Source organism: Sycon ciliatum, chromosome 6, assembly GCF_964019385.1.
Source record: "Sycon ciliatum chromosome 6, ocSycCili1.1, whole genome shotgun sequence".
NCBI classification, from domain to species: domain Eukaryota; kingdom Metazoa; phylum Porifera; class Calcarea; order Leucosolenida; family Sycettidae; genus Sycon; species Sycon ciliatum.
Genome location: NC_088648.1, coordinates 20,082,405 through 20,109,895, shown reverse-complemented (window position 1 = coordinate 20,109,895; position 27,491 = coordinate 20,082,405). Strand labels below are relative to the sequence as shown.

Below are 27,491 nucleotides of genomic sequence, written 5' to 3'. Positions count from 1 at the left end.
GCTTACATTTCGCGCATTACGGGTAACTTTCCAACGCCTTCCGGAATGCTGTCTGAACTACCCTTGCCTTCGTAACCCGACGAGACACCGAACGCGCTAGGAAAGACCAGCCAAGATCCAAACCATGCAAACTGCCAAAGCAAAAATACCAATCCATGGTCCATACAATGGAGCCATTACTACAATGATTTTACATGATTGTTTACTCTCGAGTCTCGTCTTGCGTGACGTAACTACAAACTGCGCTCTGATACTCATCTGACATCTGTCATCTCTCTCATCATTCCATGCCCATTCGGCATTCCGCCATTCGGGAATGACCGAACAAATGCAACCAGTTACTGAGTGTCAGCAACAAAGCTCACGTTTAGTACTACGTAGATCTACGGACGAGGGTCGGACTCGGTACTCGGTAGCGCTAGGCTATCGCCCTGGATCGCATGCGCATGGATGGACTAGCTCGACTGGGTCTGGTGACTGGTGTCACCATGCATAGCATGTGCTGTGAAACATGGCCCCATGACTGGCTCATGATCCGCCCTCTCGCGCTCGGTCTTCGATTTGTATGTCTTCCTTTGCTTTACAATCATGTACGTTGATCCTCTCCTACAGTACAATGTCAAAAATTAGTACTCAGTAGTTCGAGTTCCACGGGATCCCGGGATGATATGCATGCAGCGTCGCTGATTGATAGTGTCGTGGAGCGAAAGAAAATCATTTCAAAAATGTTCTTTCTGATCCGCTATCGATATCGTCCCGATCCCCACTTGCACTCGTAGTCGCTAGTCCGCCTGGTTACCACTCCACACTCAGCAATGCAAGCTTGCAGGCGACTCCCGTTGCGAATCACTTTCCGACTGTAGTTGGTAGAGATCATGCTGTCATGGTGGACAATCTGGGGCTGATATTCGCCACACAATCGCCTGTTAGTTGGTGGTGAGACTGGTCCTTGAACAACCTCGAGGTAAAATATTTTTTTGGCATTCTGAACTGACCCGCTGTGCATGAAGAGTACAATAAATATAATATTATTCATTGTTCATGAGCAGTGGTAGTCTGGCTAGGGTCGGTCAGAAGTCGCTGCTGCTTGGCGCTCAAGTTTGTAGCGTGCGAGCACGAGTCAAGCCACTAACGTGCTGCGAATCAACCCAGGTCGGGCCTCAATGTGTTTTCCCCAAGTGAATCTGAAATGAAGAAACTGTTTTTTTTTCTGGTAAAACGTATAGACCTTATTCGATCACGTGATTTTTCGGGGCGCCTTCGAGGATGCGCACGCGGCACTCGGACGCGTGATCCGGACGAGTGGCAAAAAGGCCTCAGCTGAGCATCACGGAAATTTGTTTTGAATGTATTTTCAATATCGGAGTTCGTCTCCTTCCTTTTCTCGAAGTACTTTCATGCAGGTTTGTCAGGTGTTAGGAGCAGTAAGCAGTCTTCTTGTAGTTTTGAGTGTTCTAGCAGTGATGGCGGTTCAAGACTTGTCCGAAATCTATCGCGATTTGGATAAAGCGGGCAAGACGCGGTATGCCGAGAAGCTGGCGTTTGTCAGGTGTTAGGAGCAGTAAGCAGTCTTCTTGTAGTTTTGAGTGTTCTAGCAGTGATGGCGGTTCAAGAGTTGTCCGAAATCTATCGCGATTTGGATAGAGCGGGCAAGACGCGGTATGCCGAGAAGCTGGCGTTCATCGGCTCGGACCAGGACCCCTACGTGACGAGCAGATCTCTCACGCCTGGTGCCACACCTGATTTCCCCAGCGTGGAGTATCCTGATTTGTACCACTATCTCGTGAACGCGCCGAGTCCCTGCACGAAAGAGGAGATGAAGGCGTACAAAAGCTTGGAGGGGTACCAGTTTTTCGTTGCTGGTTGGGTTGGCAATGTCGTCACCTTTCCTGCAACTGCGGATGGCAAGAGAGCATTTGTGATGGCGAAGGTCCGTCACTCCCAGTCCGTGTCCTCTGCTGAGCTGCAGCCTTGGGTGGCAGCTGACATGGATGGGAGTGTGCTTTGTGCCCACTGTACGTGTATGGCTGGCCTGGGTGAGGCATGCTCCCACATTGCCGCCTTGCTATTTACTCTGGTGGCCAGGACGGATTTCGTGAAAGAAAATTCCGCCTGCACCTCCACGCAATGTCAGTGGATTGCCCCATCCCTGCAGCCTGTGCAGTATGCCAGGATATGCGAGATGGATTTCGCCGCGCCGAGCAGCAAGCGCACTAAGCCAGCAGCAGCCAGTGTGGAGGTCACCACACAACTGCCGACATACACTGTGCCAACCACCAGTGAAGTCAACGAGTTCTTTTCTGGTCTTGCCTCCACGCAGAGCAAGCCAGGGATACTATCAATTGTTCCTGGTTTCTGCGAGAGGTATGTCCCAACCCGCCCAGCTGGGTTCCCAGCTTATATCACCGACCTCTATGATGAGGCAATGCTAGACGCATCACTCGATGTGTTGCTGAACCGGTGTGATGATGTTTTGAAGGGCATGGGAGTGACAGCAGCAGAATCGGCTGCTGTTGAAAAGGCAACCCGCGATCAGAGCAAGAGCAAGCTGTGGTTCAGGTTCCGCGCAGGGCGTGTGACAGCTTCAAAGTTCCGTGATGCTGCTCACACACCCCCTGCGAACCCATCATCATCTCTAATTCGTGCAATTTGCTACCCCGATGCATATCAGTTTTCCTCTGCAGCGACCACTTGGGGTTTGGAGCATTAGCAGACTGCCCGAGACTGCTACGTCAAACTGTTTGAGCCTAACCACTGCGACTTCAAAGTTACTGATTCAGGATTCGTCATCTCCACCACTCATCCGTATCTCGGTGCCAGTCCTGATGGAAACATCAATTGTACTTGCTGCGGATATGGCGTCCTTGAGGTGAAATGCCCTTTCAAAGCCGTGAACAAGTCCTTCCATGATCTGGCAAAGGACACCAACTTCTGTTTGAAGGAGGTCGATGGAAAATTCCATTTGCGCCTTGGTCACAAGTATGCATACCAAGTGCAAGCACAGATGTTTGTATGCAAGGCAGCATATTCGGATTTTGTGGTGTGGAGCGTGCGGGAATGTGTAGTCATCCGCGTTCATCCAGATCCAGATTTCCACAAGACAGTCCAAGCCATCACGTCTTTCTACAAGGCTGGCGTGCTGCCAGAGATTGTCGGCAAGTATTTTACAAAATCCTTCAAATCTACTGCCGCCAATTCTGATGGAGCTGTATGCACTTGCAACGAGGATAAGGACGGCGACGTGGTGGAATGCTCACATCCAGACTGCAGAGTTAAGACGTTTCACTTGGTATGTCTTCGCATGAAGCAGAAACCAAAACGCAAGTGGATATGTGCAGCATGCAAGAAGAAGGAATAACTGTGTGTACGGGTGTGTGTGTGTGTGTGTGTGTGTGTGTGTGTGTGTGTGTGTGTGTGTGTGTGTGTGTGCAACGCCATGCTAGATTCTGTTGACTCTCGCTCTTTCTTTCCTCTCTTCTCTCTTTTAGTTGTTGTCTCCCGCTTATGATAGCGGCATGGCCCGATAGGGCAGCTGTACATAGCAGTAGTAGTAGTGTATGTGTGTGTGTGTGTGTGTGTGTGTGTGTGTGTGTGTGTGCATACATGCATGTATCCTGATGCAATTATGTAACTAGGAGCTATGCCCAACCCACCAAAACTCTCACTTCTCACACAAATGATTGCACCATACATGTACATAGAAATCAACAGCCATGCTCATGCATGGCTGCAGGATCATACATTCCACCATGTCAGAAATTTGAACTTGAGTCAATATGACCACTGGGGCTTGTTATTATTATGTGCAGGCAAGCGAAAAAGATGAAATCATATGATGATTTCAAGTTGTGCTTTTTGAAACATGACGTGTGTGTGTGTATGTGTCTGTGTGTGTGTGTGTGTGTGTGTGTGTGTGTGTGTGTGTGTGTGTGTGTGTGTGTAATGGAGTGTGATTGATTGAGATTTACACATTGGTGCTAACTAGACACAGGGACAAAAGCCGTTCTTCGAGGGAGTGGTAAAATACAAGTAACATAATTTGCATTGCACTCCTGTCCAGGTAATCTATGCAGCAACAACATGCCACACGTTCCACAATACGGGACAAAAAAAGTAAAAAACAAGTCAATACTTCAGTACTTCTACTGGAAAGGCACCACTGAGTCGCAGCAGTTGCACAGCGCAGAGCACACCAGGACAATCTTGTCGATGGTGCACACTCCTGTTGAGGCATCACTCATCAGCATGTTCACTGGCAGGGTTGACTGCAGAATAGTGTACTTCTGCCGCAAGTTGCCGATAACACGTTCCACATGGATTCGTAGCCGAGACAGCTTCCTGGCCTTCTCAATGCTGATTCTCGACAGTTGCTTCTTGCCTCTTGTGAACGGAGGTATGACCAGCTCAGCGCAGTGCAGGCCAACGGCATCACTGACCGTGAATCCCCGGTCTGCCATTAGCTGATCACCCGGCAATAGCTTGTCCAACAGCCCGCAATGCTCCGTGATGTACTTATCCGATGTCCGGCCACCCCATCCTTTGGAGATGAAGGAAATAGTGCCTTGCGGGGTGATACCAATAAGAAATTTAACCGTGTTGTGGTGTTTGTAATTAGAGAAGGTTTGAGCCCTGGCCATCAGATCATGTGGCCTTTCGCAAAACACTTCAAAACAATCAATAATGCAAATGCACTTCCCAAAATGTCCGCGAAACTCCAATGGCATCGTGCGGTACAGTTCGGAGCGCTCTGGCCAGATGATCAACGGCTGCAGCCTGCCATAAAGGACGTGGATCCATTTGTGGAAGTACTTTGAGACGGTAGACTGGCTGATGCCGAAGCGATGTGCTAGATCTTGATCGTGCAAGTTGAGGCGCAGCTTCATCAGGACAATAATAAACTGCGCAAAGGACGGAAGTGCCGCTCGGTGGTGGTCGGGGATGTCCTTGCCAGCAAATGCGAACACTTTCTCCAGCACAGCAAAAGATGGGAGGCCAGTTTCATATCTCACCATGTCATCATTGGACTTGAATCCTGATATGATGGAAGACATTGCCGCCTCTGATTTTTGATGTTTCACAGTGGCTTCCAGGTGCTGTACTTTGACGGTGAGAGCAGAAATAGCAGATTTCTGTTCCTGCAACTGACCATTCAGCTGGCATTTGTCCTCTTCCAGCTGTGCCACTCTCGCCTGAAGCAAGGCTAGATCGTCATTTTCTTGTTCAGCACTATTGTCGACATGGCTGCTGGCTTCAGTGAGCTCTGGCTGAGCTGGGGACGCTGGCTCAACAGAGTCTGACGAACATGAATCTCTCGGCGCACTCTCCTCTTCGATTTCCTTGTCAGCATTACAGTCACTTTCTCCAGTCAGCACGGGCTCATGATTGCCATGGCAGGTATCTTCAGGCTGAGCTGTTGGCTTTGAAGCTGCATGCCGTCGACGTCGGGCCTTGTGGCGATCAAATTTTACGTAAGCTTTCTCACCATTTACTCGACCCTCGTCTGAAAAAACAGACGGGACGAAATCAGGGGATAGTGGATCGTCGCTCTTCTTGAACCTTACAAAGTGATCGCAGCACACCCAACTGGAAGCGTTGGGCTGCCAGTTCTTGCGCTTCAGCGCAGCAATCCACTTTGCTCTCCTGAGCTGATTAGTTGGGAACTTATAAAAGCTCTTTCCACCGCCTTTCGCGAAACGGTTAGCGCAACCAACTGCACAGCAACTCTTCACCATACTACTACACTCCCTACCCACGTCTCCCTGACCAACGACAGTGACAGCTACCCAGAACAATTCCAAAGCTCTCCTCCAAACACACTTGCCCACAACTATCAACACGCACTTTCAAAACAAAACACTTCTTGCCACTCGTCCAGTTTTTCGTAGGTTCGTGACTGGGGTCCACGTGACCCGTGACGTGTATCGAATAAGGTCTATAGTGCAGGAACTAAAGACCATTTCGCGACTCATAGAGTACATATTTGACCGAGCAAGAGTGGAAAAATATCTATGTCATGGGGTTGAACACCCTACCAGACCTTTTACAAAATAGACGGCCATAAACTGGGACGTGGGGACAGTTTGTCTCGAAAAAAGAAAGAGAGAGAGAGATGGGGGGGGGGGGGGGGGGCACATATTTAGCGAGGAATACGGCACAGGATTTGAGCATTGAGTGCTGCAAGCATCCTAAGTCTCAGTTACATTGCAGCGCATGTCACGGCAGTGATTGGTCGTCAGGCAACGCGGTGGTGAGGCGAAGTTGACACAGAACGAAGATTGCCACTAAGAGAAGACAGCACCGCACTCACGCATCAGAAATGCATGCTGGTTCACCCGATGTGTGTAAAAAACAAACAGAATAATCAGCAGCATTCTCTCACAGTACACTCGTACCTCTGTTATGCGGACACCAAAGTTTCGGGCACTTCGGTCTGCCGGGCGCCCTTTGGGAGAGTTTCAATGGAAATGTTACTACATTTTGGTCACTTTCTGTGGAAATAGTGACGTCATATACCGTATCTTTGGACTTTCCCCATCACAGTGTGTGTGTGATTCGGAGTAACGGACATTTAAGAGTTACGGGACCGCCCGGATAAGCGAGGTATGCGTGTATTGGCTTTTGTGTCTACAGTACTGCTTGATGAAATCCAGTCGCGTCACTCAGGTACGCGACTCCAGTCGCGTCACTCAGGCACGCGACTCCAGTCGCGTCACTCAGGTACGCGACTCCAGTCGCGTCACTCAGGTACGCGACTCCAGTCGCGTTACTCAAGTAGGCGATGGGCCTTGCACAGCCTTAGACCTGCGAGCACTGGATAGCGGAATGATGCAAGGTGCAAACTTGAGCGGCGCGGCTGGATTTTATTGAGCAGGACTGTGCCTTCCTGTGCCTGTACAGATCTGCTATTGATGTACGTATGATATGGAAGTACCGCGGCCAGCCACTGCTCTAGAACAATGGAGACTGTCCTGCGTAGAGGGCAGACAGGTGTGGCGCTATGTCAGCCAGGGGGAAGTGGCAGACACTCCCAAGCAGTCGTTTGCCGAGCGCTACTTTCTCGGCCTGACCGAAGCCAGCCAGGTACGTGTGCGTGTGTGCGTATGTGCGTACTTGTCCCGTAGTGACGTGACGGGGGAACAAATGATGAATTGAACTGGCCAACGCGGCAGACCCAGAGGCCCCTGAGGCAATCACTGTCCTGCCAGCCCGTCGCCCACAGCCACACCACGCTGCCATACCCATTGAACACGTACACTGATGTTGCCTGTGCCTTCAGTCAGCATCTTCCGCCGCAAAACAGCCACTTGACACACCGAGAGGCCCATGGGGAATTCACTCCAGTCAGGGCTTTGCTGCGTCCGATGCTGCTAAATGTTGAGCTCAGCTGAAAACAGCTGTCTAGAGGGTCATTGTCAATATCAGTCTATATACCGGAATTGTCCTCGCTGTGGTGATGGTGATGTGAGTGTAGAGTTTGGATCGGCCAAGAGCGCAATGTGGTGGTGTGGTGTATTGGATTCCATAATAATGTATAAATAATACTGTTTGGTATTACTTCTTCCGTGTGTGTGTGTGTGTGTGTGTGTGTGTGTGTCTGTCTTTCTGTCTGTCTGTCTGTCTGTGTCACTTTCAGAAACCCGCACAGTCCCCTGAGTTAGGAGAGGCCATCGACAAGGCCATGCAGTTCTACTCACAGTTACAAAGTGAAGATGGTCACTGGGCAGGCGACTACGGTGGACCCCTCTTCCTTATGTGCGGTATGGCGGGACGGATGATATGCCCCCCCCCCCCTCTCCCCCGGCACACATGCACCCCTTGGGGCCAGAGAAAGCGGTCTTTAGTGGCAGGTGATCCTTAGTTAGAGGTTTGCACCGCACAACCATTATCAGAATGTGAGACCGTCTGTGCCTGGCGAAGTGCTCTGTAGTACCAGGCTGGTCGCTAGTCACTGTGGTCTTTAGTTACACGTGTTACTGTACCAATTTTTAAAACTCTATGACTAATAATTATTGTCTCGCCATTCCAGTGCAAGCCATGAAGTGACCAGGTTGTATTTGTCTGGGTGACGTGTGTTTCATTTCAGGTCTGATCATAGTCTGCTACATCACGCGGGTGGATTTAGGCGAGCCAACGAAAGTCGAAATGATCCGATATCTCCGTTCAGTTCAATTGGACGATGGCGGCTGGGGCTTGTAAGGTTCACTCTGTGTGTGTGTGTGTGTGTGTGTGTGTGTGTGTGTGTGTGTGTGTGTGTGTGTGTATGTGCGTGTGTGTATGTGTGTGTGTGTGTGTGTGTGTGCGTGTGCGTGCGTGTGTGTATGTGTGTGTGTGTATGTGTACGTGTGAACTTGTGTATCCTTGTATAGGCAGAACCACAGGTAGATACAAGCACGTTTCCCATCCGTCCGACCTGTCCGCCCCGTACCGCATTTCCCCGATTAAAAGTCGCACCTTTCTGCACTAAATCGCTTGAGGAAAGAAGAAGATGAGACTTAAAACCGAGTGTGACGACCTACTTGTGTAATATTACTGCAGCAATATTGCTCTAGCCTGAAAGTGGGGATGCGACTTATAATCGAGTGCTACTTATATTCGGGAAAGTACCGAGTAGTGACTTTCCGGAGTGTTTTCTATTCTTTTGGAACTGAACAGGAATCCATTTTGGTCGAGTCCACTTTTTTATCGTTTGCTTTCTCAAAATGTACACGTTGACAGTGTAGTGGTCTCTCCATGCCTTCTTGCTTGCTGTGTGTGTGCATGTGTGTGTGTGTTCGTGTGTGTGTGTGTGTGCGTGCGTGCCTGTGTGGGTGCGTGTGTGTGTGCGTGTGCATGTGTGTGTGTGTGTTCGTGCACGTGCGTGTGTGAGTGAGTGTGTGTGCGAGCGTGCGTGTGTGTGTGCATGTGGTTGTGTGTATATGTGAATGTGTGCGTGTACGCACGTACGTTCACGTGTATGCGTGTTTTGTCTGGCCATGTACCTGTAGACACACGGCAGGCAAGTCAACCGTGTTTGGCACTGCAATGAATTACGTCAGTCTTCGACTGCTCGGCGTACCACGGGATGACCCTTCAGCCGTCGCAGCCAGGACACGTCTTCATCAACTTGGTAAGTTGTTTCGCTCTATCCTTGCCTGGTCCTTCGAGCCATGATCTGACTCCGTGGCAGGATTCAAGTCTCAATATGGGCTCGCGTGTGTGTGTGTGTGTGTGTGTGTGTGTGTGTGTGTGTGGGGGTGTGGGTGTGTGTATGTGTGTATGCATACGTGCGTGTGTGTGTGCGTCTGTGTGGTTGTGCATGTATGTGGGGCGTAAAAATAAAGCTACCTAATTTGTAGTAGGGCAGGCTGGACATGCCAATAATGAACTCACTCCAACTGAACATGTCGGTGTTGAATTTTAAACAACAAGAAATGTAGACATCTCCCAATACCATTGATTGGCTATCTACATGGCAACTGTCACGTGACACGCAACAGGACTGTTCTTTCCGTGTGCTGTGCTGGACAGGCGGTGCCGTAGGAATCCCGTCCTGGGGCAAGTTCTGGTTGGCCGTGCTCAACCTGTACAGTTGGAAAGGTCTTCACTCGCTGATGCCGGAAATCTGGTAAGCCGCCACGTGCCACCACCATCCCCGTGCGAAGGGCACGCATAATCACATGTAGGGCGAGCAGGGTACAACAGGAATGCATTAAATACAGTCCTGCTCAATGAAATCCAGTCGCGTCGCTCAAGTTTACGCCTTGCACAATCTCGCCGCCCAGTGTTCGCAGATCTAGGGCTGCGCAACGCCCCTCGTGTACTTCAGTGACGCGACTGGATTTCAATGAGCAACACTTTATAAGACATTTGCGGTACGTAAGCAGAGCGCAGTAGATGCAGCGCAGACCACTAGAGCATCATACATGGACAATCCAGCCCATAACAGTACCTACGTAGATACGGTAATGCATACGCAACAGAATGTGGAAGGCGAGATGTCTGTAGCTGCGTACAATTAGACAGTACCATTCACTATGAGTTATCTAAGGATTTTGCTCAGGCTGAGTAACTTCTACCGTGAGCCGACTAATTTTCGGCCCATTCAAATTTCGGCCTCCCAGGGCTATAACCCATTTCGGCCGCATCAAGTTTTCGCCCTGCACTGCTGCCGCCTGTAGTCACACTGAACCTTGCAAAACAAATTTTGGGCCAAACATGACCAGAGCGAAAATAACTGAAAATAAATATGCGCCGAATATTTGTAGATTTACAGTATAATTATTGTTGTTTTCATTATTCTCTTATGCAACCCTCTCTGAGAAAGGAATACCAGTATCCAATTTTGTCATCAAAGTCTGTTTTCCGACAAGCGGGCCACTGCAGGGTCCTTTTCTTGTCCAAGGAGAATAACTTTGATCAGTATACAAACGTGCTGAGTATTGGATAAAGTGTGATCAAATGTTTGGATAAGAATCCGCACAACAGTAGATCAGGTTAGAGAATCCCAGACCTCCATCCGGAGATAACTGTTCGGTTACTTCAGATGGTACTCCTGCTGGCTTTCGAAACCCCAATTTTGGCCGAATTACATAATTAAATGTTCGAATACCACTTTATATTCGAAAAGTCTGGTTTTTGGACCTGGTTCTCCATAACCTTTTGCACGGTGTATCTATTCTACTTTTGAATAACTGGTCAAACTTCCAACTCCCTTTTCTTGGACATTCCCGGCCTTGAATACACGAGTCACACAGTCCAAGATCACAGTGCACATGTTTACACTACATCAACCACTGCACGTGCTGGACATCAAAGACTTTGGGTGCCAGTTTTCCATGAATGAATTGCAGTGAAATATGCATCCTTTTGAATTCCATCTTCATGTACGCTTGAAACTGTTCTTTGTGTTTGTGTAGGCTGCTGCCGTCTTGGTTTCCTGCTCACCCCAGCACACTCTGGTGTCACTGTAGACAGGTTAGTTCCCGGTCCCAGGGTATGAGATCCCAGGGTATGAGATCCCAGGCTATGAGATCCCAGGGTATGAGATCCCAGGGTATGAGATCCCAGGCTATGAGATCCCAGGGTATGAGATCCCAGGGTATGAGATCCCAGGGTATGAGATCCCAGGGTATGAGATCCCAGGGTATGAGATCCCAGGGTATGAGATCCCAGGGTATGAGATCCCAGGGTATGAGATCCCAGGGTATGAAATCCCAGGGTATGAGATCCCAGGGTATGAGATCCCAGGGTATGAGATCCCAGGGTATGAGATCCCAGGGTATGAGATTGCTGGTCGTGTGTGTTTCTTGTGTGTGTGCTTGTTATGTCTTGTTTCGACGCAACCAGTGTATGCGGACACCACACGGTGATGCATGCATGTGTGCGTGTGTGTGTGTGTTTGTATGTGCGTGTGCGTGTGCGCACACCCCCCCCCCCCCCCACACACGCACACACGCACTGTTCCACGTTCAAGATATGTGGTTTAACTTACCAACTCTCATACCCATGACTGGCTGTATTCTTTATCTTCTCTGTGCCTGCCTATGTGCACCATAGGTCTATCTCCCCATGGCATTCTGTTACGGTGCGCCCGTGACAGCCACAGCTACTCCTCTTATCATGGAGCTAAGGCAGGTGAGACTGGCGCATCCATGCCGCATGGTGTTTTTTTTATGACGGCGTTACAGCGAGTCTTTCACTCGCCGTACTACTACAGTGCTGGTTGTCGGCGAAGAAATTGGCAGTCCACCTCGTAGCGTAAACCGTTCTTATCGTCATGTACTGCATGTACAATGTGTGCACTGTTGAGCCACCGTGTATACATGGGTGTGCTGTGCTTGTTGAAATCCTGGGCTGTTCGTTCTTCGGTGCTCCGTTCTTCGGCGCCCGACAGTACTGGAGGCCGCTTGCAATGTCCGGTTTGCATTGCTTACGAATGGCTAGCTTCACTGTTCGCACTGTAGAGCACGGTACTCGGCACAGACAAACCCTCCAAGCGTGTCATTTGTCTCAACCTGCAAGCACTCACCATGTACCATGTATACGCCCGTCACAAGAGAAGCACTCTCTCTCTCTCTTCTCTCGCTCTCTCTTCTCTCGCTCTCTCTTCTCTCGCTCTCTCTTCTCTCTCTCTCTCTTCTCTCTCTCTCTCTCTCTCTCTCTCTCTCTCTCTGTCTCTCTCTCTCTCTCTCTCTCTCTCTCTCTCTCTCTCTCTCTCTCTCTCTCTCTCTCTCTCTCTCTCTCTCCCTCTCTCTCTCTCTCTTTGTCTCTTTCTTTTTCTCTCTCTCATGGCATTTGTGACTTTTACCAGTTTTCGCGGTGCTTGTTTTACTGATTTTTGCCATGCTAGGAACTTTACGTGACTAAGTATGATGATATTGACTGGCCGTCGCAGCGCTCCAATGTTGCCGCTGGTGATCTGTACACTCCGCACTCCTGGCTGTTGAAGGGTGTTCATGGTATGATGTCTTTATATATGTGTATGTGTGTGTGTATTTTCTTGTATATGTGTGTGTACACTCGTGTTTGTGTTTATGGGTGTGCATGTGTTGGGGGGGGGGGGGGTGCATTTGTGTATGTGCACTCTCTGGCTTGCCAGTGTTCTGGTTCTGGTATTGGGTGTGGGTTTTGGAGGTGTGTGTGCAAAGTTTGAGGAGTGGCGAAGAAGCCGTAATCCCATGCAAGTGTTCTGTCATTTCTCTAAAGCCTTTGATATAGAGTTTATTATTCTATTGTATTCTCTTTGCAGGACTTCTGAACATGTACGAGTGGTGTCATGTTTCCTATCTACGCAAGATGGCGCTGGACCTATGCTATGACCATATCCTGTTTGATGATTCGGCCACGGACGGTATCAGTATAGGACCGGTGGGTGCTCTGGTCCGGGACGTTGTGCTTGTTCCGTAGGTGTGCTTGTTCGGAGGACGTGTGTGTTTGCAGGGTGGACGTGCTCGGAGGACGTGCTTGTTCGCAGGGTGTTCTTGTTTGCAGGGTGCGGTTGTTCGGAGGGTGTACTTCTTTTCACACGTCAAGAGCAAAGACGGGGGTGCGCCTTACCATCCAGTGTGACTTCCGACAATGTATTCCAACAGTTTGGCTCAGACCTGAAAATGAGTTTGCGACTTATAATCAAGTGCGACGTTAAATCGGGGGGAAATACGTCACTGACCAAGGTGAAATCCAACCTTTGACTCCCTCAGGTCCTTCTCCGTTCTCACTTTTGCCCTCACTGTTCAGATCTCCAAGGTGATTCAAATGCTTGTCGTCTACTACAGAGAAGGTCCGGAGTCGGACAGGTTTCAACGCCATGTCAAGCGCATTCCAGACTATCTATGGTAAAGTCACGTTTGTCCTGGAGAGTAATTCATGTTGGTCTACCGCTCCATTCGAACTTTGAAGTGTGAAGAGTCGAATGAGTATTGACCAATGATGGTGTTGATGATTGGAAGTGTAAAATATCTACTTCAATGTCTTAGTGAACTGTCTCTGCCTCTCTTTGTTGCCCCGTGCTGCCATTTGGCACGTAGCTGACTTTTCTTAGTTTGCCGTGTGCAAGCCAGAGCGTTTGTGTGTGTGTGTGTGGGGGGGGGGGGGTGCATTCATGTGCTTGGGTCAATGTTCTTTCTCGAAGAGCTATGACAAAGAACATTGACACAAGCACATGCCTGCACCCCCCCCCCCCCCCCCCACATCACACACACACGCACACAAACGCTCTGGCTTGCACACGACAAACTAAGAAAGTCTGCTTGTTGTCCTGACTGTTCGTAGGATGGGAGTTGACGGAATGCGGATGCAGGTAAGCCCTTTTCACAGTATTTATTTGATAAGTTAGAAACCAATCACAAAGCGTCACTGTTTACAGTGTGCTTCTGTGTGACTATTCTGCTGATATACTTGTGAGCCCCCTCAAATGTCCTTTATCACAGCTGTGTGGAACGTTCCTCTTAGACTGGATTTTTGTTTCACTTCGCCGCTCTCGCTCTATAATTGATTTACATGACTGTGAGTGAATTAGACTTAGTGAGTTGTGTGCTCAGCTGCTGTGTGCATCTCTCTCTCGTGTGTGTGTGTGTGTGTGTGTGTGCGTGTGTGTGTGCTTGTGTGGGTGTGCGTGCGTGGGTGTGCGTGCGTGGGTATGCGTGCGTGGGTGTGCGTGCGTGCATGCGTGTGTACATGAAGGGAACCAATGGTTCGCAGTTGTGGGATGCTTGCTTTGCGGTGCAGGCATTTCTTGAGGTGAGTCAGTGCTTGAAATTCAAGCAACCGTGAATAGCAGCAGGCTCTGTTGTCGGGTAGGACTACTTGACAACAGAATGTCTCAGAGGTCCGACAGTTTTGTGCTGAGTTATCTTGCTTTCTTACTGCTTGTTATCTTGTAACCGTAGTGGGCAGTCACTCATAACTCGTAACCCCTGTGTCCTTTCTTGTTTTTACATTTTGGATTTCATTGAGCTCGGTTTTAGGACTGAGTGCCCGCTGTGTGTTCTGTAATAGGCTGGTGCTGGGCAAAAGCGAGATCTGCAAGACTGTCTCCTAAGGGCGCACAACTTCCTGGAAACTACGCAGGTAGGTGTATGGCATATACAGTCAACGACCTGAATAAGAACAACTCTGCATTAATGGCAATGCATGTACAGTAGAACCTGGGACTAACGACCACCCCTTGGGGTCAAAGAAAGCGCGAAAGCGGTCGTTAGTGGCAGGTGGTCCTTAGTTAGAGGTCCGCTCCGCACAACCATATAATTAAGAATGTGAGACCGTCCGTGCCTGGCGAAGTGGTCTGTAGCACCAGGCTGGTCGCTAGTCACGATGGTCTTTACTTACAAGTTGTACTGTAGTCTGGAATGCCGAACCAGGAGATGCAGCATATCGGTATCATAAACAGTGGCTATAATGCATTCATTTCAGAGAGCAAGAAAAAACTTCAGAATTCAACCTAAGCCCGTTTTTTGTTCTTTGTTGTCAGATGCGAGAAAACCCAGACAAGTATGAGACGTATTATCGTCACCCGAACAAGGTAACTATGACTTGCCAATCGTGGCGGAGTAATTCTTTACAGATACATTTAACGTTATGGGGATATGGTTTGGTAGGGGGGGGGGGCATGTAAGTGTAAGGGCGGGGGGGGGGGGCATGTTAGGGCGGGGAGGGGGGGGGGGGGAGGGGATGAATAGCGGGAGTGTCACAAAGAATCCAAGCCGGCGTTGTTCAGGATCTGTAGTGGTTGTTCTGAAACCTTATGCTTGATCCCAGGACCTTGTATTGAAGTGTATGCATGACAATTTCCAGCCCCAGGGATCCCAAAATGTCCTCGTACTTTTACACAAAATAGCCCTCTTATCCATGAGTGATTGTTAGGAAATGGCATGCTTCGAGCTTGACTGTGGAAATCGTCTGGAAATGCTGATCGTCTTGTTTGGGTGATCGCAGTGATATACTTTGCTTGTAGGTAGAGAACTTTGCGCATGATATCAGCGTACATGCTTTGCAAGCTAGTTCGTGCGGTACGTGTGGTAATGCCTTTCAGCAGAAGCCACTTGCATTGTGGATTCTCGCCAGCCACTTGGATGGTTTTCATACCGTACTTTAGAATCGGTACCAGCCATGTACACTTGGTGCCTTCGATTACTGCCGTGAATCAATTCATGAATGGAATATCGTCGCTCGATGTCATGTCATGAGCACTGGAATCGGTTTGGAATCCATTCAACCTAATTACATAGGGTGATGTGCACAGCCAGGGGCGATACATGAATTGATTCAACATCGATTCGCGGGCTTAATCAAGCGCACTCAATGTGTGTTGTTCTGTGTCTGCACTGTGTTCCTGTATGCCAGGGTGGGTTTCCGTTCAGCACCGCCGAGTGCGGCTGGATCGTGGCGGACTGCACGGCCGAGGGTCTGAAGTCGCTGCTGCTTCTCTCAGACAAATGCGGGTACAGTGCGTGTTTGTTTTTGTATTTAAATAGAGACTTAGTGTTAGGGAAACATACCGTACTCGCGCCGTTAGAACCCTTGTAGTGGTATTTGTTTAAAATTATTTTACTAGGGGAGACCCAACAGGCTACTGGCTTTTTACTGGGAACCCTACCTGAAGTTTAACCATGTTAATCAACAGAGCAAGAGAGTGGCCCTGGCGACAGTCAGCTGGAAGAGAGTTCCATCTGCCTGCCGCCAGAAAAGAAATAGAGCGCATGCCACACTGCGTAAAAACAAGTGGGAGAACTAAGGCTCTTTGCGCCTTGCCCCGGGTGCATGCATGGTGACCGGGTGCAGTTGCTCGAAGCTGGTACAAAGACTGAAGAAGAGGGCAAGCAAAAGCAAAAATGCAGTGTGATCCACGCCAGCGTCAAGTACTTGGGTTTGCGGCTGCCTCCAGCTTCCTAGTCGGACCATGGCCTATCGGATATCTGTGCGTCTCTCGTCCATCTGCAGCTGGCTTGAACATCACTGCACCATCGAACGACTGAGAGATGCGGTGGACTCGGTAAGGCTGAACCCGGGCCCCATGGTCGAGGGAGGTATGCCCATTTCATCTGCACTCTGCTCCGGCTCCCTGCTGTATTGTCATCTCTCTCCCCCCCCCCCCCCCCCCACCCCACCCCCCTGGTTCTGTCTTTCCTTACGTTCTCTGCTGGACTGTGCACTTCAGTAAAAAATAAATTAAAAAAGGCTTTGACCACATGAATCTTACCTTAGTGCTTGAGTGGGGTTTGAAAGACTTGGACGAAGTCGACCAAGCATGTTGGAGAGGTGTGGTACAATTTCCCATTCAACAACTTGACTAGTGTCTTTCAGCTGTGGTCGTGAAGTTTGAGAACCGGGGTTCACGGCCCTACACTCATTCCACTGTTGAATGAACGTATGTATTGTTTTGACAATGCCAGCTTGTACTGCGGAGAATACGGTTCGTGTTCTAGAATAGTTCCAACGTCCTCGTAACGTCCTGGTACTGTGTGTGTGTGTGTTGTGTGTGACATGTCGTTGCAGCTGCTTAGCTTCCGCAACTCTGACGGCGGAGTGGCGACGTACGAGACGAAACGCGGCGGACTGCTGCTGGAGCTGCTGAATCCATCGGAGGTGTTTGGCGACATCATGATCGATTACACCTATGTGGAGTGTACGTCGGCCGTTGTCCAGGCCCTGCACCACTTTCAGGAGAGAGACCATCAGTACCGCTCCGAAGAAGTGCTGTGAGTGGCAGGTTTCTTTTCGTAGAGCTTCCAAGATTGTCATCATCAGCATGAAGACAGCGGTAAATGGATGGAGAGAGGGGGAAGGAGGGAGGGCAGGGGGGAGGGGGGAGTGTGCGTGTGTGTGTGTGTGTGTGTGTGTGTGTGTGTGAGAGAGAGAGAGAGAGAGAGAGAGAGAGAGAGAGAGAGAGAGAGAGGGAGAGAGAGAGAGAAATAGATAGATAGAGAGAGAGAGAGATCAGCAAGCCGGAGAAGAGAACTATACATTTCTGACGTTGCCGTCATCCATGGAAGTCGGTGTTCATTGGGATCAGATGAGTGATATGCCCCACCACAATACATAGAACCTATCCAGAATGAAAAAAATAGATAAATACATCCTGTTCGCATGTGACTCTCTCAAACTGATTGTATTTTCGGTGATGGTTCTGCTTCATTGTGGGCATGATCACTTTGGTTCTCATTCCTGAATCCGATCATCAATCTATTCCTGATTCCTGAATCCGATCATCAATCTGTTCCTGATTCCGGAATCCAATGAAGCACTACCGGCGTGGTAACAGCCGCAGTCACTCCAATGTGCAGAGAGCATCGAATCTTGAGATCGTATTTTTGTTGGTGTTTAAATAATTCTGCTCTGTCCTAGCAGGTGTGTACGCATGCATCTGTGTGTGTGTGTGTGTGTGTTTCTGTGTGTGTGGTGTGTGTGTGTGTGTTTGCATGCACATCTAATCACTTTGTTCTCCATATCTTACCCGCTTCTACCCTTTGTCTGTTGCTACTCGTGCACATTCTTCATAATCACGAGGGCGTTCGTCTTTGTGCGTGCACGTCTCTGCAGATCTACCATTCTCCGTGGCTTTGACTATATCCGACGTGAGCAGCGCTTCGACGGTTCCTGGGAAGGGTGAGTCACAGTTGTAGGTCGCTTACATGTACGCATGATTCTACATACAGTAAGTCTACAAACTTTTCGGCACATTCAAATTTCGGCCTCCCAGGGCTGAAATCCATTTCGGCCGCATCAAATTTTCCGGCGTGTACTGCTGCCGCTTGTATACACTGTCGCACTGAACCTTGCAAAACTAAATTTTCGGCCAAACAGGACCATGCGGAAAATAGCCGAAAATAAATATATGCGCCGAGTATTTGTTGACGCACGGCAGTGTGCAACCTCCATGTACTGCTGTAGCGGACAATGAAATCCATTGGGAAGTCGAGTGGCCGCGGGGCGCTGGACTTGCAGCCGCAAGCACCGCTGCATGGCTGGTCTATTTCACACTGTGTATGTGTACTGCAGGTCATGTACAGTCAACTTCGCTACTAACGATTGCGGTCGTAACGGCAATTCGCGAATGACGACAGCATTTCCATGCCCAGAGCAAAGTCCCATCTAATACATTATAATGAGACTTCGGGTATAAGGACACTTTTCTGATGCCGCGCCGAGTGTCGTTACACGCAAAGTTGACTGTATGTGCTAACAGCAGTAAGGGTGTCGTCTCCGGTCATCCAGTCAGATTTCAATGTCCACCACAGTAGCAGAAACCGCCTCGTGCTCAGTAGGCACAGTGGTGCCTACTGAGCACACTTGCCACCTGCCCAGAGTGGCTCTGATTGCGTCCTATTCTGGACAGGTTTGCTCCAACCCGAAGTTCTGATACACAGAAAATTATAGCCTGCTCCCAAAACATTCGTGTTATTATACTAGCTCCCATGGAGTCGTCTGCATGTAAGGTCCTGCTCTTTGACCTCTAAGTCCTGATTGGATGCTCGAAAATATTCCAGGGTAGACAATGCGACAGGTGTTCTTCCTGTCCCCTCCAAACTAGAAACCCACTCCTTCCCATACTGCAGGAAGATAAGTGACGAGTGAACTGTTGGCATGTGTATCAGGTGTATTTATAAGAAGACTATACTCACTATTCGTATTTCCCGATCCTTCACCATAGCAATGCGATGCCATCAAGTACAGAAGAGTGCATGGCCCAGTGGTTCTCTATTCTAGTCTTCGTCTCCGTTCGTCTCCCTCTTGTCTACTCTCTGGTCTCGATACGTCTTCCATATTCAATACTATAAAACCCCTGTTTTCTGCAAGTGCGAGGGGACTGCGTTTAGCCGGGATCTAACATATGTATTCCTCTACGGCCTGTGTGATATGTGATGTTTGTCTTGTGGCCCACCGTGTGCAGGTCCTGGGGTGTGTGCTTCACATACGGTGCCTGGTTCGCCATGGAAGCTCTAGCGCTGGACGACGAAACATGTAGTCGCAGGTACGTGCCATAATGTCTGAAGCATACGTCGAAATTATATCATTCGTGATATACTCCACACAAGCATTGAAATCCCAAAGAATTGTAGAAATTAAAACGAGTCACAAACCATAACGGTGCATACACTAGCAAGCTATAGCGGGAGGCAATTTGCGATGGCAGCCAAAGCAATAGAGGCGGAGCTGGAGTAGCTTAACCAACCCAGAGTCTCTGTATCAACCAAACAGTGAAAATGATAAATGACAAGAAAAAGAATGAAAATCAAAGGTTGACTCAAATGGCGGTAAATACACGCCTGCCCACACACGTGTGGTGGCGGTGATAAGGAGAGCTCTGTGCCAAAATAACTTTGCAGCCTGCAGAGCGTGTGTGGGCAGGCGTGTATTTACTGCCATATTGCCGGGTGTGTATTTACCACCATAAGTTCAGCTGCATTGGCGTCTTCAACTTCAATCTCCCAAAATCAAAGGTGACAGCAAAAATGGTAAATGAAGAGAAAAGAAAATGAACAGCAAACGCACAAATGTACCCGAAGTGATCATCCCTCGTGGAGAGCTGTTGCGGGATATCAGTACTGCGGGGAGTTTCATCTTACAGGTCATACCTTTTAACGAGATGACGCTACTTTGTGAGACGTCGCAATGGAATGATGTTCTGTCCCACTAAGGCTGTGACTCCGCCACCACGGGTGAACTTACCAGTTGATAGGGGTCTGCCGCGACGAGCAGTCAATGCATCACCAACGCAGAACGACGCAGCGACGAGCGTCTCTTGAAGCCCGCTAGCCTCCGGTCCCAAGCGCTCGGCCTTGTAGACTACTTAACTCACTTTCCTATTCTCGATGATTTGCCCCCCCCCCCCCCCCATCAAGCGGCAGTATCGACAGAGCCCTTAGTACTGACTTGTGTTCGTGCGTTCCATGCCAAGCGAATATCCGTTGATTTGGTTCTATTTCTACCCCTGACAGAAGACTCTGGCCGTGTCGTAGCACGCGAAATACTCGTGCAAATAGTCGCGAGTTCATTGCGAATGACGGAGAGTGGACGGCACAGCTAAGACGATATCAAATAACTTATCCTGGCGACTGTACCGCAACCGCACTTGCCGGCAGTCGTGCCTCAGTCAGGATTGAGGGCAACACTGGGCGGACTAGATCTGCCCAACTGGTCAAAGGCCCAGGTATAATGGTGGACACACATACGCACAAGCACGGCATGTGGGCATTGCTATGTGCTGGTAGGGATATCCGGCCTTTCCCTTCGCATAAGACCGAAGTCTTCATCATGATGCACAAACATTCTCCGATTGTGATTCACGAACGCACAAAGGCACTTGGTACAACTGGATTAATCCAATGGAGCCTTTTGACTCAGGAATGCAGGAAAGCGCTTTTTTATGCCGAACCTTGCCTTTTGTGATGGGATTGTCCATCAGACGATCATGCACTTTATCTTGAGTTAGCAAGGCTGCTGGATGTGGTTATGCACTTTATCTTGAGCTAGCAAGACTGCTGGATGTGGTTATGCACTTTATCTTCAGTTAGCAAGACTTCTGGATGTGCTGATACGCTTCACCTCATGGAGGCGGGATTGTGCGCACGTGTGCGTAGCAATCCGTATCAAAAACTCGAACTTGCTGCAAGACTTGCTGCACGACCTCCTTTACGCAGGGCCCTGTCCCCCTCTCTTGGTCTTTGGCTCTTCTGCTGAAGCTAGAGGCGGTGGTGGTGGCGGTGATGCTGGTGTTGCCGCTGCTATTGGTACCGGTCGTTGGTGGTACTGCTATCGACAGAACTGCATCTGGAGGTGGTACTTCTGCTTGGGCTGCTCCCATTGCCGCTATTCTTGGTGCTGATGCTGCTGCTTGGGGTGCCGTTCGTGCTTCTCTTGCTTGGGTCATCCCTGGGGATGCTGCTGATGCTGGTGGTTTAGGTGGCTAGTACGTGCATTAGCTGTACGAACAATGCAGGAATCCTCGTCTTGCTTCCAAGACTTCCAAAATCGAAATGCACCTTCAAGAACTGACTGTGGTGCCTGTACCTACGAACAGTGTGGGAATCCTCGTCTTGCTTCCACGACTTCCGATATTGAAATGCACCTTCAAGAACTGTCTTTGTGGTGCACGCCTCGCCGTGCTGTCAGGATATCCGAAATCGAAGAGCCTCTTCAGGAACCGTCTGACATGCATGGTACCCTACCCCGCAAGATCTGCTGAATGCTTGGTGACATTGCTAAGTTCCTGTGAAACATCCTTCATGAGAACACGTTCTAGTGTTTGTGACAGTAGCAGTGTAAGCACCGGTCACTCGTGTTGTAGCGGGACGAGCAGTCAGCGCATCACCAATACAGTGTGATGCAGCGCCGAGCCATTTGGTCTCTTGAAGCCCACTAGCCTCCGGTCCCAAGCGCTCGGCCTTGTAGACTACTTAACTCACTTTCCTATCCTCGATGACTTGCCCCCCCCCCCCCCCCCCAGCGGCAGTATCGACAGAGTCCTTAGTACTGACTTGCGTTCGTGCGTTCCATGCCAAGCGAATATCCGTTGACTTTGCTCCATGTCTACCCCTGACAGAAGACTCTGGCCGTGTCGTAGCACAAGAAATACTCGTGCAGATAGTCGCGAGTCCTTTGCGAATGACGGAGAGTGGACGGCGCAGCTAAGACAATATCAAATACTTATCCGGGCGACTGTACCGCAACCGCACTTGCCGGCGGTCGTGCCTCAGTCAGGATTGAGGGCAACACTGGGCGGACTAGATCTGCCCCACTGGTCAAAGGCCCAGGTATAATGGTGGACACACATACGCACAAGCACGGCATGTGGGCATTGCTATGTGCTGGTAGGGATATCCGGCCTTTCCCTTCGCATAAGACCGTAGTCTTCATCATGATGCACTAACATTCTCCGATTGTGATTCACGAACGCACAAAGGCACTTGGTACAACTGGATTAATCCAATGAAGCCTTTTGACTCAGGAATGCAGGAAAGCGCTTTTTTATGCCGAACCTTGCCTTTTGTGATGGGATTGTCCATCAGACGATCATGCACTTTATCTTGAGTTAGCAAGGCTGCTGGATGTGGTTATGCACTTTATCTTGAGTTAGCAAGACTGCTGGATGTGGTTATGCACTTTATCTTCAGTTAGCAAGACTTCTGGATGTGCTGATACGCTTCACCTCATGGAGGCGGGATTGTGCGCACGTGTGCGTAGCAATCCGTATCAAAAACTCGAACTTGCTGCAAGACTTGCTGCACGACCTCCTTTACGCAGGGCCCTGTCCCCCTCTCTTGGTCTTTGGCTCTTCTGCTGAAGCTAGAGGCGGTGGTGATGGCGGTGATGCTGGTGTTGCCGCTGCTATTGGTACCGGCCGTTGGTGGTACTGCTATCGACAGAACTGCATTTGGAGGTGGTACTTCTGCTTGGGCTGCTCCCATTGCCGCTATTCTTGGTGCTGATGCTGCTGCTTGGGGTGCCGTTCGTGCTTCTCTTGCTTGGGTCATCCCTGGGGATGCTGCTGATGCTGGTGGTTTAGGTGGCTAGTACGTGCATTAGCTGTACGAACAATGCAGGAATCCTCGTCTTGCTTCCAAGACTTCCAAAATCGAAATGCACCTTCAAGAACTGACTGTGGTGCATGTACCTACGAACAGTGTGGGAATCCTCCTCTTGCTTCCACGACTTCCGAAATTGAAATGCACCTTCAAGAACTGTCTTTGTGGTGCACGCCTCGCCGTGCTGTCAGGATATCCGAAATCGAAGAGCCTCTTCAGGAACCATCTGACATGTATGGTACCCTACCCCGCAAGACCTGCTGAATGCTTGGTGACATTGCTAAGTTTCTGTGAAACAACCTTCATGAGAACACATTCTAGTGTTTGTGACAGTAGCAGTGTAAGCAACGGTCACCCGTGTTGTAGCACTTCTCTTGGTTCTACAAGTTTCTTACAATTGAAAGAGTGGACTTTGAAGGAACGAAACGCGAAGCATTTCCGGCCAGGTTCTGATAATGGAACGTGACAAGCAGGATAATCCGCAAACTAAGCAAAACTCCCAATCACATTTGTTGAGAAATGTTGGGGTGCTCATTACCTCACTATAATGATGGTGACCAGCTACTTGTTTTTGTTGACCTTCATATCTCTGCTTGGCACACTTAGGGCACTGATTACTTCAGATTCAAGATAGCAGGTTCATTTGAAAACCTGATCTAGTGTCCAGCTACGTAACTGACGTCACCCTTCCTGGCCATGCCATTGCTTTTTTCACGCTCAAAAAGTATGCCCAGAGCAAGATCACGGGCTTGCTCTTCAATAGCAGCGTTTCGAGGACAACTCCAGTGTCAGAATCGCTATAAACAGGAAAAACTGAATCAACACATGCTTTAGAGAACATCCGTAAATACCGATATTTACTTAGAAACGAAGACTAGTACTCTCATTCACCCCCCCCCCCCCCCCCCCCCCGCTAAACGAACTCATACAAACGGTACATAGTGTCGATATTTTTTTCGGTTTTTTTGGAAATTCCGACACATACAAAATGTGCCCGCGATATTTTTCGAGAAACGAACAGGCGCTCAACCTCCTCCCCCTAAACGACTAGTTTTCATTTCTAAATAAATATCTCTATCAATGGACGGCCCCTCACTGTATTCGTGTGGTGTCAACTGATGGTGGTGAGTGTGAAATAAGAAATAGAATCTACACAAGAGAGAGTTTGGAAGCTTTGTCACAACTCCGAGTTTCACGTATCTCTACGATCATCAGGCAACTCATGGATCCAAAACGGGCAGCCAGAACATAAGGGGGAGCAAGGTGGGAAATTCCGAGGGGTGTCATAGGCGACGCGTATCATAGCGCAAGAGTCAGGTGCAGGCGTGAAGTTGCCAAGTCTTCAGACTTGGGGCTATGCAGCTGTAGTTCCGGCATGAATGATATAGAATAGAGCTGGGGGCAAATGCCAAATCCACACATGCCCACACCACAACACAAACATACACCCACACTCTCTCCCTTTTCTCACATACCGTATTTCACTGGTTGTAAGTCGACCCCGGTTATAAGTCGACCCTTCTATCTGGAGGTCTCAATTCTGCGTTTTTAAAAAGTTGTCACCCAAAGAAGCACTACTAACCACCTCCTGCTACTAACACATTAACAAATCATGTAAACATTCCTTATTGGAGGATATAACGTCCCAATCCTTGGAAAAGGCCAATAAACTGGCAAAATGTGTAAACATTGTGCACTCGTGCATGCAGACGCAGGTCATTTTTTGTAAGATTCTGATAGTTCCCGGTTATAAGTCGAATCCCGGTTGTAAGTCGACCCCCACCCTTTCTCCTTCTATTTTAAGTCGTAAAAGGTCGACTTACAACCGGAAAAATACGGTACACATACACTCACACGCGCGTCCGCACACACATTCTCTAAATCTCTCTCTCTCTCTCTCTCTCTCTCTCTCTCTCTCTCTCTCTCACACACACACACATTCATTCTCTATATCTCACACATGCACACGCACACACACATTCATTCTCTATATCACACACACACACACACACACACACACACACACACACGCATTCTCCAAATCTCACACACACATTCTCTAAATCTTACATACACACACACACATTCTCCAAATCTCACACAAACATTCTGTCTCTCTCTCTCTCTCTCACACACACACACACACACACACACACACACGGCCACAATACTCATCCTTTCATTCTCACACCTACCGCACACATACTCATCACCAGCAATCAGCGACATCGCGCCTGACAAAAGTTTTTCAAATAAAATATTTCCACCCAAACGTCACTGCTGGTGCTGAGCTCGCGATCGCGCGATCGAGTGTGAAGTTTTTTTTTGTGATCTCAATGAAAAAGGATTTTTTTGAACTCACGCTGTACACAACAAGCTCTCTGATCTGCATGTCTTTTTCGGTGGAGGTGATTTTTGTTGTTGTTATTGTTGTGGCTGGCGACGAGAAGGCTCTCATTTACGCTAGGTATCTCATAGACAGAATGAGCCTGGTTTTTACGCCAAGCTGATGTTTTCAGCAGCAGTCCGCTGTGGAGAAAATTCAAGCAGTCTTAGGGGCCTGAAGTTTTCGCTGCTTCTTACTGGATCGACAGTGGGAAAGAAGGTACGTTTATTTTATTGTAATAAATCAGGTCGCGAGGTCGACACAATTGAGCTGTTCGTTGCACTGTGAATTTTGTTGCTTTAGGGTGGCAGCGTGCAGTACCTTGTGAAATGGAGAGACTTTATCCTCTATGAACTTGGGAGTATGAAGATATCAGATATCAGTGGCGATCTATCAGGTGATTTCATTTCATTTTGGGTGAATTTATTGAATGTATTCTTGCATGAATTTGAAAATCTCCCTTTGTTTGCTGTAGATCTTTTGATGGTTCGGGGAATGTTGGGCCCTTTCTCAGATGACGAATGTTTGAGGCTGCTGATGGAGCTTGCACTGCTGTGCAGTGAAAAATAGAAGTGAAATAGTCACAAAAGGCACAAAGGAGTTTTACGTGTAATAGTGCTCCACATTATTGTGTCGAGCCCTCTCCGCTGGCAGAAGGAAGTTTTCCTCCTTGAAATGAAATAGTCTATTTCTGACTTTCGAATCAGAAACTGGACAAAGGGGGTTGGGACCGAAGAATTTCCCTGTGAAGTTCTTTCCTCCAGGTTGGGATGCTTGCATGAACGTACATGGACAAGGCCCACGGGCTCACTACCTGATTACCTTCAAGCCTATGATTCGCCGTAGTCCATGTACGTTCCTCCCAAACATTCTTGTAAACGAGAATGCAGCTTCAGCACACATTTTCTATTTCTTCATGTTGCGCTGCTGTTGCCGTTTCCCAACGATATGATGAGGCTCTCCGTTATGCTTCTGCTGGTTTTCCTGTGCAGGTATGTGCTGCCGTAGCTCAGAGAAATCTTTGGCCAGGGTAGCCAAGATGGCATCACCCACATCCTCCTCTCCTTCAGGTTCACTTGTAGGTTTGGCATTCATGCTTGACATCTCCTTCAGTACTGTGTAGGTCTTCTCCTATTGGTTTTTGTCTGCCCATACCATTTGCACTGCTCAGTGATGTCTGCGACAGTTGCCTCCAGCTCACCATTTTCCATTTTTTCTTTACTTTTTGGATACGCTGCGTGTCCTTGAGGTAGCATTTGAGGCTGACCAGTTCTTCTACCTTTGTTTTGCAAACAAACGTTCTTGTCTAGTGTTCAGTGATCGAACCCAGTCAACGTTGAAGCACCCTTGTTATTTTTATTCTTGTACACCGCTGCCTGCAACCGTGCATTTTAATAGGTTTGCGAGAATCTCTTTTCACCTGCAGCAACCAGAGTTTGAAAGTACCGACACAAACTGGAAGCATGCCCAGTTTCCAGACAACTAGCTGCTTCAAAAATTCTTACGTCAGATGAGTGACTGGTTGCGCAGCCGACATTATGGTGACATAATGTGTCCTTGTAGTTCTGTTTATTATTACTTGTATATTTCACTGTTCGCGTCAAACTCGGCTAAAGGCCGAGTTTTCCGCATCCGTAGGAACGCCACCACCCTTCAAGGATCGTGTGTTTTAATATTATAGCAGTGTATTTTGGTATTTGCTTTGACCATCAGTCCTTGGCTGATGCTGGTCATGCCTTCAACATGTTGACACGTTTTTCAAGGCATTCAATATACGTAGGCCGCAAGATTCTATCTTTTCATACCGAATACCGATGGCTAGTGCTTCCCCACTAGCTGCGCAAGTGTCACATCTGGCTGCGGCCAACTACCCTTTAATTTGTGTGTTGCCGCTATTGCTGTCTATGTCTCTGTGTGTGCCAGTATATGCGGAACGAGAATTGGTGTTATTGTTGTTGTTGTTGTTGTTGTTGTTGTTGTTGTAGTCGTTGTTGTTCTTGTTCTGGTTGTCATGGGCTGTGGCTGTTGAATGTAGGCTGTTGCTTTTGTTGTTGTACTTTTAGTTGAAGCTGCATCACAAATAGGTAACCACCTTGATGATGGTG

The 27,491-nt window shown here is 48.8% G+C and overlaps 2 protein-coding genes across 3 annotated transcripts; one reads left to right on the top strand and one right to left on the bottom strand.

The window, feature by feature from the left end:
* The first annotated feature begins 624 nt into the window (after positions 1–624).
* Positions 625–27,264, top strand: LOC135819588 (lanosterol synthase-like). 2 transcript variants are annotated; one of them, XM_065332822.1, is made up of 21 exons: positions 625–925; positions 6,898–7,080; positions 7,634–7,757; positions 8,084–8,192; positions 8,985–9,106; positions 9,508–9,604; positions 10,896–10,953; positions 11,536–11,613; positions 12,329–12,437; positions 12,728–12,846; positions 13,216–13,313; positions 13,750–13,777; positions 14,161–14,217; positions 14,476–14,547; positions 14,948–14,998; positions 15,820–15,917; positions 16,417–16,468; positions 16,972–17,174; positions 18,016–18,081; positions 19,367–19,447; positions 25,690–27,264. In XM_065332822.1, exons 2-21 carry the CDS (start codon positions 6,922–6,924, stop codon positions 25,712–25,714), a joined length of 1,806 nt encoding a protein of 601 aa, XP_065188894.1. In that variant the 5' UTR covers positions 625–925; positions 6,898–6,921; the 3' UTR covers positions 25,715–27,264. The 2 variants fall into 2 exon arrangements, with proteins under 2 accessions (XP_065188894.1, XP_065188893.1); XM_065332821.1 differs by having other exon boundaries at positions 625–964.
* LOC135819587 (uncharacterized) lies at positions 3,760–5,905 on the bottom strand. The gene has a single exon (XM_065332820.1). The coding sequence runs from the start codon at positions 5,730–5,732 to the stop codon at positions 4,143–4,145; it is 1,590 nt and encodes a 529-aa protein (XP_065188892.1). The 5' UTR covers positions 5,733–5,905; the 3' UTR covers positions 3,760–4,142.
* Positions 27,265–27,491: the final 227 nt, after the last annotated feature.